The 11,062-nt window shown below is 35.1% G+C and overlaps 1 protein-coding gene across 1 annotated transcript in view; it reads left to right on the top strand.

Annotated features, from left to right (window-relative positions):
- The window catches only part of FILIP1 (filamin A interacting protein 1), a 227,904-nt gene extending 217,820 nt beyond the window's left edge, over window positions 1-10,084 (top strand). Inside the window, exon 8 of the mRNA XM_059177257.1 lies at window positions 6,284-10,084. Coding sequence (XP_059033240.1) covers window positions 6,284-6,324 — 41 coding nt within the window. The 3' untranslated portion in view covers window positions 6,325-10,084. The remainder of the gene's footprint in view (window positions 1-6,283) is intronic.
- Window positions 10,085-11,062: the final 978 nt, after the last annotated feature.

Raw genomic sequence — 11,062 nt, forward strand, 5'->3', positions numbered from 1 at the left:
TTGCAAAATCAAAGGCTGGTTACAGCTGAACCAGACTTTAGAGGTCAAGAAGATAATTATCTCTACTATTAAAGATGAAAACAAAAGACCAAGAACAAAACAGGAGAACCCCAAGGCTTAGAGATGTCTAACCATCTTACTAATGATGATGCCAGGTTTTCTGTATATGATTCATTATTTCATGTGACAAAACAACCTCAGGTGAGCGAAGGATGTATTCATATATAGACTAAAATACCCACACGCACTGGGCCAGAATAATACTGCCAAAGGATTTTGAGATATTATGATATCTACATGGAAACTATATGTGTCAAAGTGTTCATAACAGCACTTTGCTGAATATTGTTGTCCTTATCTAAAAAGCATCAGGCCAGGCCCTTCCCAACTTTCACATACAATGTTACTTTCCATGTGATTCTGTGGCCAGCCATAGACTGAGATCAACCCTAGGCACTTAGCATCTGTGTCCAAAGAATAGATCCCAAGCATTCTTGACTCAAATACTTAGCTATTTTTCCACCGTTGAATTCCTATTTATAGTTAATGTCATATGTGGGATAATTGGTTCCAATTTGATTGTATCTGGAAACAGTAAACTATTTGAGAGATAAGGATTAGCTTGCCTAAAAAAGTAGTTCCCAGTCAGAACTGATTATTGGCAATTCCTGCAAAGTGAGAAGTAAGGGGATGATCTGGGCAGATGATGGAGTGGGAAATGTTTTGGAAGGAAGCAAATAAACTATTAGAAGGTTGAGAAACCCCAAGAGAGTGTATATCATCTGGTTCAAAAGTTTCCTGAAGCAAATGACAGAACTGATTAGCGGAAGTATTTTTAATTAGCTGAGCTGAATCCAAAAGAGGGAATACAAGTCCAAGTCAAGAGAGGAAGTTTATTGGACTTCCTATTTAAAACAGATGTTTTATCAGGACTCTGATTAATTTCTGAATGTGATAATAACAGGACTGAATACCGAAGCAGTTTATTCAAATGAGAACCTTAAAAGTACACAATACCTAGGCATTCCTACTTCTTTCTAAAAGGTCTAGGACATTTTTACAGGTGAATAAATCACTCTGTGGGTAATATAGTAAAGCAGGGGTTTAGTAGCTAGTGGAGAGGAAAAACAGTACAGCACTAAGCCTGTTCATTGCCTCTCAGGCAGAGCCCATGGGGAGTAGGGAGCCACGGACCATGGGAAGCAGGTCATAAGCCAGCCAAACTGATGTAAAATCCAAGAGGAAATGTTTTCTGTGGTAATTTGGCATGCAGTTTCCTGTGGATGAAGCAGTCCTCCTTTGCAGAGGCAAAATCCTACTATAAATTGATCTTCGACTCTCTTAGTCTCTGGTGTGTGAACCTAAAGGCTATTAAAGCGGTCTTGTCTCATTTACTAGAATAGATTTTTACAATTCAGAGCTCAAGTGTCCCCTTGCAGAGAGTTTGGCATATAAACATATAAACATATGTATTGCTTGGGAGGAAGGCACTGACTTTCCAGGGAGTACATCTTTCCTACTCCATAGCCAAGGAGCCCTCCCGAGAGGAATCAGACTTGCTATTTGTTGCCATGTTGCCACACTCTAGCACTTGAGAGTCTCCCCCAAATTTCTCCCCAAATCCCAGCCTGCATATACAACACTGGATCTCAAGTCATCTGGCTGGCCAGTAGTTTTGGGTTACCACCCAAGGAGGATGAAAGAGTAAGGTCAGAAGTCAAGTATAATTAGGAACTGATAAGATGATAAATTTCCTTTCTGTGGACCATTATCTAATAGCTGGCGTACTAAAAGAATGAATTCAGGGGCACCTGGGTGGCTCAGTGGGTTAAAGCCTCTGCTTTCGGCTCAGGTCATGGTCCCAGGGTCCTGGGATCGAGCCCCGCATCGGATTCTCTGCTCAGCAGGGAGCCTGCTTCCCTTCCTCTCTCTGCCTGCCTCACTGCCTACTTGTGATCTGTCAAATAAATAAATAAAATCTTTAAAAATAAATAAATAAAATGGATTCATATTATTGTGAAACATCATTTCACAATAATGTCATAATCCCAAATGATTAATGTGTTACCCAAAGTTTCTTCAGGAGAAAATATCGAGATAACATTTTGAGAGGAACATATAGAGGAAAGTGTACGTATTTTTGTTAAACTGTTAATGTCAAAAATACATAAAAAATCCAATGTCCCTGTGTGTGTATGCTGATTAAGATTTAGAGTTTTCTTCCTTCTTCCAATTAGGAAAAAAGAAATGATGCTCTTAAATGTTTGCAGATAGAGGGTCCTAAACTTAAGTGCTTTGCTATTTTGAGTTTGTTGATAGAGGTGGAAATAAAAATGGGCTTTGTTCTCAACCTGCCTGTTATATATGCTACAAATTACTAATATCAGAAAAATAGTAATTGTAAAAAGAGAAAAGTTTTATACAGAATTACACCTGATTTTACTCAGGTTACTTTAGGGGACCCATATGACCTATATTTGGGTCTTACTCTGAGATGAAATGAAGACTGAGTAAGAGAAGGAGTAAGATTTGCTCACTGACTTTGGAACTTCAGTAAAATTTATAACATTCTTTTATTGTATTAAACCATTAAAAAAAATGCCAGGGAGAAACTTGGAAACTCTACCCTTAAAAAACCCCAAAAAAACAAAAAACAAAAACTTAACTAAGGTCATAATCCCTGAAGCATTTTATTTTATTTTATTTTATTTTATTTTATTTTATTTTATTTGCCAGCAACCAAGGACTCTGTATACATCAGATAGTTTTGCTGTGTAATGAGTTACCTCAAAATCTAATAACTTGCAGCAACATTTTTTATCTCTCATAATTTTGTGTATTGGAAGGGAGATTCTTTTCTGACTCAGTTTTCAGATTTGGGGAAAACATAGATAATAAACAAGCATAGATTTAATAAATATGTTTAGTAAGTTTCAATTAAAGTAGATCTTCTATCATATAGATCTTTTCTGTCTCTGGAAATGATATGAACTATGTCTCCATGTATATAAAACAAAATAACTTAGGTTTAATTGTATTCCTTTAAATAAAGTTTATGTATATAAATATGAAACCCTCTTTTTTTTTTTTTTTAAGATTTATTTATTTGAGAGAGAGAGAGAGAGAGTGCACAAAGGGAGAGAGGGAGGGAGAAGCAGACTTCCCGCCTGATGCAGGGCTCTATCCGAGGACCCTGGTATCATGACAGGAGCTGACGGCAGACGCTAAACCAACTGAGCCACCTAGGCACCCCTGAAATACCCTCTTTTATTATTAAAGTAGAATAAAATAAGCTGTTAACATTGACAAGTATTTTTCAGACAATCTTCTTAACAATGCAATCTGATTAGGGGCATGTGGGTGGCTCGGTGGGTTAAGCCTCTGACTTCAACTCAGGTCATGATCTCAGGGTCCTGGAATCCAGCCCTCAGTCGGGCTCTGGGCTCAGAATCTGTACCTCTCCCTCTGCCCCTCGGCCAGCTTGTGTTCTCTCTCTCAAATTAATAAACCTTTATTATAATCAGATAATGCAATCTGATTAATAGCATTTATATATACACACATATATGTATATATGTATCATGTAGGATTCCAAATTTGCTAATTTAAATATAATAATAATAATAAAATGAATAGTTCACAAGATACTGTTTCTTCTATGTATGGCCCCAAATACTGAAAATTCTGAATTCCGAAAATTCTAATTCTGAAAAGCTATCATGATTATGAAGATTGCAAACATGTTCAGATTAAGGCAACTCTAGGAATTGAGAGATTTGCACACTCAAGTTGAGAGTAGTAACACAAAATGTTAGCATTGCAAGGGACTTCAGACATGATCTGTAAAACCCTCACTTTGTGGTGAGGAAACAAATGCATGCCCATTCTGAATTACATCTAGGGTAAGAACAATTCTGGATTTCACTTTTTTTTTTTTTTTTCCAGTAGCCAACACAACTCTGAGATCCGGAGTCAGACAATTAACCCAGGCACCCAGGCACCCCAGGAATTTATTCTTTTAAATTTTAGTTCTCTATGCTTTCTTAAGGGAGGAAAATGGGGAAGATACTTGAATTCTATTAGGAAGACTTGAGATCCATGTCTTTTGATTCTTTGAAAACTATTAATGAAAAAAAATTTTTTTTAAGATTTTATTTATTTATTTGACAGAGATCACAAGTAGGCAGAGAGGCAGGCAGAGAGAAAGAGAGAGGAGGAAGCGGGCTCCCTGCTGAGCAGAGAGCCCGATGTGGGGCTCGACCCCAGGACCCTGATATTATGACCTGAGCTGATGGCAGAGGCTTAATCCACTGAGCCACCCAGGTGCCCCTATTAATGAAATTTTAAAAAGAAAGTGTTGAGTGGGAAACGGCATTTGAATCTTAGATCCTGATTTTTAACTAAAAAATATTTTAACTTGTGTCTTTAGTTTTTGCCTGAAGATTTTGATATATTTTTAGGCATTGAAAAAATTTAAGAGCTCTAACAATTTCCCAATGAGAAAAATGAGACGATCTTTAAGGGTTTGTATTATTGTCAAAAATCATGTTTGTTGCCGGGGGTAGGGGGGTAGGGAGAGGGTGGTGGGGTTATGGATATTGGGGAAGGTATGTGCTATGGTGAGTGCTGTAAAGTGTGTAAACCTGGCGATTCACAGACCTGTACTCCTGGGGCTAATGATACATTATATTTTAATTAAAAAAATAAAAAATTTAAATTAAAAAAAATCATATGTATGTCTTAGAAGCATTACAAAGTCTTCATAGCTAAGTTTTGTTAAGTATATAAAACCTTCATGTATTTCATTTTACTTTGCTTTGCTGTTTTATCCCAAATCCAAATCAAAATGTCAAGAGAAGGAATGGAAATATCGCCACCTACTGGTCAGTATGAATTGAAGTAAAGTTAATAAAACCAAATTAAGAAAACTTTGACAAATGATCATCCACTGTACATAATTAGCACAAATCTATAGGTCTGTGACAGAATATGCTTTAATCAACGTTTATCTAGATGTTAACTATTTAAGTAAAGATAAAATGTAAATATTAATTACTTGAAATTAAAGTGAAAATAATAGGCAGAAATTTCCTCACATTATTGATAAACCCTGACATTAGCTTCTACACTTACAACACTGCCACATATTGTCAGGGAGGTAATACATTTTTCAGGTAAAGAAACTATTTGAAGCTTAGTTATTTCTTTGCTCTGTTCTTTATAATTTCAACAATGGTAGGACTCTTTCTCATTTTGAGCACTTATGTATTTCCATGCCTAGCACAGTGATGGGCATGTAGGAGAGCCTCAGCAAGTAGTCCTTGATTGAAAGAATGAAAAAAAATGATATATTTTCATGAAAGCATAAAGGGTAGGGTAACAGCAAAATCAATCAAATAAATACAAATATCACACACCCATAACAACATAGCTGGTACTATCTCAATTTATTTCCTTCCTTTCTTCCATCCTTCCTTCCTTCCTTCCTTTCTTTTTTTTCTTTTTTTTTTTTTTTTACTTTTATAATAATGAATTTAGATTTAAAAGCATATACATAAGGGGCACCGGGGTGGCTCAGTCAGTTAAGCGTCTGCCTTGGGCTCAGGTCATGATCACAGGGTTCTGGTATCCAGTCCCACCTTGGGCTCCCTGCTCAGCATGGAACCTGCATCTCCCCCCTCCTCTGTCCCTCCATCCTGTTTGTGCTCTCTCTCTTACTCTACCTCAAATAATTAATAAAATCTTTTTTAAAAGGCGTATACATAATTTTGCAAGAAGCAGCAGCTCAAGACAAATATAAATCATGTTTAGTGTCTTCTAAAGACTAATGAATATTTCCTTATTAAAACTCAAATCCACAAACATAAAAAAAGAAATTAAAAACATGTGAATATTGCTCAGATTAAAAAGAGTGTGTCTGGAAGAATAGAGTTACTTCTAGAAAATATTTTGATTTCCCAGTATAGGGCTTATATGTAGTAACTAATGTCTTCGTGTTCAGTTATTTCCTTGGGTAAAATCCACCTAATATTATTAGAATATTAAACATAGTGCCTAAAAGACTTTAAGAATTTTGGAGATAAAACACATATGCCAATATAAAGAAATTACCCAAGAACAGTCAAGAACTGCAGGGGAAGCTATTGGGCTCATGTACCTGTTTTTGTTTGTTTTGTTGTTTAACATCTACAGTCTTTTATTGAAATGATGTGGTGTTGATCCTCACATAAACTACTGACTTTTCAGTTTAATTGAAAATGCTGTATCTTTCTTTTCTTTATAGAAAGCATCGTCATTCACCAGTTACGTATGAACTCCAGATGAAATGGTAAACCAAGCACATACTGGGTGTGTGTACTTCCTCTGAAACCTTGTTGAATGAGTAGTATTTCTACAGCCCTCCATCATCACTAAGGTCCTCCATGCTACTGATCACTACTGGAAATAATTTTCTACTTCCAGTGATTTTTTTTTTTGAGGATATAATAATGTTAAAAGCTGAAAATGGCATTGCTGATAATATAAAACTAGGTGGCAAGAGCAATTCAATTTTTGTGTCAAAATAAATTTCTCTTCCTTTTGCAAAGCTTTCAGGTCCATGGGCACATGCTATGTAATTTATTTTTATAATACACTTTGTAATGTGATTTTTTTCCTAAAGTGTTTCCTTTTTCGTAGTCTATGGCACATATATCTGTAGAGGACACTGTCAGTTCTTCCAACTATCGGTACTGGTGCATTCAAAACGGGAACCTATCATTACTCTCCTTCATCACCATTTTATTTCTGAAGGAAAAGAAAGCACAACACTCTACATATTTCCCAGGGTAAATTCAAGAGATAAAACAGAAGCAAGAGATTCTAGAAGAGGTATTATTATTGCTTGTACAATACTGTGGTTCTGATCATGGTTCAACAGTAATAAATAGCATTAATTGAAGAGTTTAATTTTAAATATGTAAAACCAGTTTTAAATACGTAAAGCCTATCTATTGTTCTGTGCCAAAACCCCTGGATAAATTGAATTCCGTATGGAACAAATTATAAAAGGAGATATATAAGTTTAACTAGTAAGGTTTATGGGAATAGCTTGACTGAGAGTTCAATTACATTTTTGTGTGCATTATTTGCTTATATGTACAGGACTTATAATAAGGACTGTGATATCAAGATATTTCTTACAATCTGCTCAAATGAAAGCCCAAAAAATAAAACTGACCTAGGTAATATCTGCATCTTTAAAAAAAAAAATGGTAAGAGAAATCCCATGATAGATAACATTTTTTTTTTCCTTGATAGACAGGATTTGGATAGATTTTCATAATAGCATGCAGGTTACAGAATATATTCTTTAAAGATAAAAGCACAATATGCATTACTCAAATCTCAATGTCAGAGCTGCTGTTGAATTTAAGCTTATATGAAAATGTGCATCTGAAGTCTACTTGAAACCCTAATAATACAGGTTTTTTAAAAAAAGACTTTGCTATTGCTATAAAGACCTTTTCAATAAGGTCTTTATAAAGATAACTTTAAAGATAAATGAAGAGTTGATGTGTCAGTTTCTGAATGCAGAAATCATATATGATGGAACTTTACCGAGATTAAAGAAAATGCTTCTGAGTGTCCCACGGATAACTGAAAACCATGCAAGTAACAGTGTTGGCCCATTTCTCCAGTTGACAGCTTGTATCCAGGTTACAAACCCATAGAGGCAAGTCCACACCGAGTCTCTGGAATAGAAAAATTAATTGGATACCCTCCCCTATGTAACTTTGGAAGGTTGTAAGTTATACTTTATAGAATTAGCAGTCATATTTGGTAAATATTATAAATTAAATAACTATATTTTATGGCAAATTAGTTTCATTTTTGTAAGTAAAAGAAATGCTACAGTAGGCTTGTCCTAGCTTGAATGATAGCCAATGTATCACATATCCTTCAGGGCTTTTGATTAATGATTAAGAAAACTAGAGTGTGTATGTGTGAAGATTTAAAAAGTTGTTGCTATGAGTTTTGTTTTCTGAAAATGTTTCTGAACTGTAACGACATTTTCAAGTAGAAAAGGGTTTTTATCTTGTATCGTTATCTTTTTTTGACACACAGTTAAGTTCCCTATTTGCCAACGTTTATACTTCTGATGGCAAAATATTCTGATATATCACAAATAAGCATTTGAAGCGAATAGCTTTTTCTCAACTTGTGGGAATTTCATTACATGAATAGTGAAAAGGCTAGAGGATAAGACTTTACTTCTTGATTTTAAGGTATTATAAGTGATTTATGTCTATGTGGATCTGAAGTTTTTATTTCTCTTGAATTTATAATGGAATTTGGTACTTGCAATGTAGAGTAAGGATGGTGGTGCAATCTGAGGCACTTAGATGGATGCTGGGCTTTTTTCTCTTCATGCTGGGATTAAGTCCTCTGTTTAAACTCAAATGGAATCCGAGCGACAGAGGAGTAAAATTAATAAAGAATAAAACATTGTTTTGAAAGAAAAGAATGTTAAAAATGGACAGAAAAGTGAAAATACCAGGTAGCTGTATCCTTACCCAATGAATAAACAAGATCATAAATAGTCCTATCCCAGTATCTACATCCAATTAAAGAAACTGCCTCCATGTGCAATCCTGGTACCATCCTAGACTCACATAATTTCTGTACCTCTTATTATAAGTAAAATCTCCAATCATCACTCTGAAAGGGAATCAGTTTTGAATGGAATAATTCTATTTTCTGAAATGATTCCAGTTTAAGGTACAACAATTGAACCAATCCATTATTTACCCCTTTCTTTTTGATAAGAGAGTATTTTTTGAGGTACCTTCTGCAGAGATGTCTTTCAAGGATTTCATAAAATTTCAAGGTTTGATGAAGATAGTGGATACATTTTCCAGATGTTAGATGCCTAGAATGTTCACAAAATGTGAAAAATTGATTGTCTCTTAGAAAAACCAAACAAAAAATTTCATGATGGAATATCTAGCTTAAGCATTAGAAAAAGACACCGGCACTACTGAAATAATTCACAAGTTGTAAAAATCAGTGGCAGAGCAAGAGTAAATGTTGGATCAAACAATGCAATATGTTTATGTCCTTTCTCTTTATGTTGTGGTTGAATTTCCTGGAAATGAAGAAAAAACTTAGCAAAAGTTGGACATATTCATGAATTTGATGAGCAACAGTTCTAAAAATAACAAAAATGCAAAAGGGAAGTTAAGAAAAAAGAGTAACACATATATCCCCCTTTGGACTCCTGTGCTATCCCCCTGCTAAAAATATTAATTAGAAGGCAAAGAGGAAAAACAATAAAAGTTATTGTGGTATATTCATAAATATTGGGGAGAATTTAATGGAACTAACTTTTTGCTTAGTGAACACTAATATTTTATTGTCTTAAATTTTCAACATCTACTCCGTAACTACATATTAACAACTGTGTTTGTTACATGGGGAAAATGCAAAATGCTGTAGATTAGTAAGTCTGAATATTTATTGGTGCCATTTTATAATGCATTTATTTTGGGGTGTTATTTTCTCATTTATGTTATCTGGGTAATTTTACCTTAACATTCATAGATTTCATTATTTTTAACAGTGCAGATTGTATCTATTTACATTTTGTTTAAAAAACATTAGATGTCAGCTTCTCCAAAATAAGAGGCTTACAGTGTGATAGAGGTACTCTTAAAAGTCTTGCAGTTGAAAGGATTTTCAAAAGCAAAAGTGTGCATTGAAAAATTTTGGAGTTACATTGTATTTTTCACAGCATTCTCAATTTTGTCTCCTTTAAGTTTTATTAAGTACATGAGAAGTTTATTATTTTTCACTACAGCCAAGTGAATTTATGGGTATCTACTTGTATTTTGTATGAACGTAATACCTTGCTTTCAGTTCTTCACAGGTTATTGAAATTATTTAGCCAATTAAGACATTCTCTTTGTGTTATTTCCAAAGTCAACCATGTTTATCAAAATCTCGCTATAGTGAGAAAAATAACAATTGTGATATACAAACATTGTGCAATATTCTTCAAGTTGGAACATAATATTCATAAAATTAAAATCATTTAAAATGAGTATGCAATCTTCACCTTTTTATTCAAAATTCTTTGTCTTAAACTAGTTTTCACTTCTGCCTTTCATACAATCTTAAAAATACAGGTTTTTGGTTTTTTTTTTTACTGTGAATAAGCAGAAATGGTACAGCAGGTCTGCTGAAATGGGGGATACTTTTCCTCTGAGTTGCAGCATAGTCTGATTCTTTAGTAAGATGAACACTGCTACACAGCAAGTGCTGGGACTGGTTATAGGGTTTCCCTCAGCCCTCTGTCTTCACCAAATCCATTGTCAGTCAATATTCAGGTATTCCTTTACTGCGTTCTGCTGTCAATCTAAAGGTAGGTTATTGAGTGGAACAAATCCTCCTGAGGTTTTACCAACAGGCCACAGCCCCACTTCTAGAGAGGCAGTTGGGTAATGCTTTCAGCCAAGTGGGATGGGGGTGACAGGGGGCTATTCTCTGACCCCTTTTATCAGGTGGTCTATAGCCAATTCCTAATTATCTTTGCCTTATTTGGGACTAAAGGAATGGCTTTTTCCTGTTTATTGTTTAAGTATCTGCATATCAAAAAAGCAAGCAAGCACGGTGTCTAAACAAAGATGCTTTCTACAGGGGGGTTGCAGATGTTAGGGGTCTGGCCCACAAGGCTATTCTGAGGCATCTTTTATGGAGGAGCAGAGCCCCTTGGGTGCACATGGTTTAAGAGCACTGGCCAAAAGTCATTGTTTATTTCATGACTTCCCAGGAGAAGAAAGGTCTCAGCCTTTCTATATTTGCTCAAATGCATTTGTTCCCTTGAGCCTGGGCTAGAGTCACTTTTAATGAGCACCAGGCTATTTCCATGTGCAGAGAAACTGCAGCAAGTTCCCTGGGTTCCACACATGTTGGTACTAGGGGCTTTGCACCATACTGGTGTTCTTCATCCTTTTTTTTCCTTGAATGTCATTAAAATTTACTTTTGAAATTTTGTGGTTGATGCTATCCCAAGGAACCTATA

The sequence above is a fragment of the Mustela lutreola genome, chromosome 6 (genome assembly GCF_030435805.1).
Source record: "Mustela lutreola isolate mMusLut2 chromosome 6, mMusLut2.pri, whole genome shotgun sequence".
NCBI classification, from domain to species: domain Eukaryota; kingdom Metazoa; phylum Chordata; class Mammalia; order Carnivora; family Mustelidae; genus Mustela; species Mustela lutreola.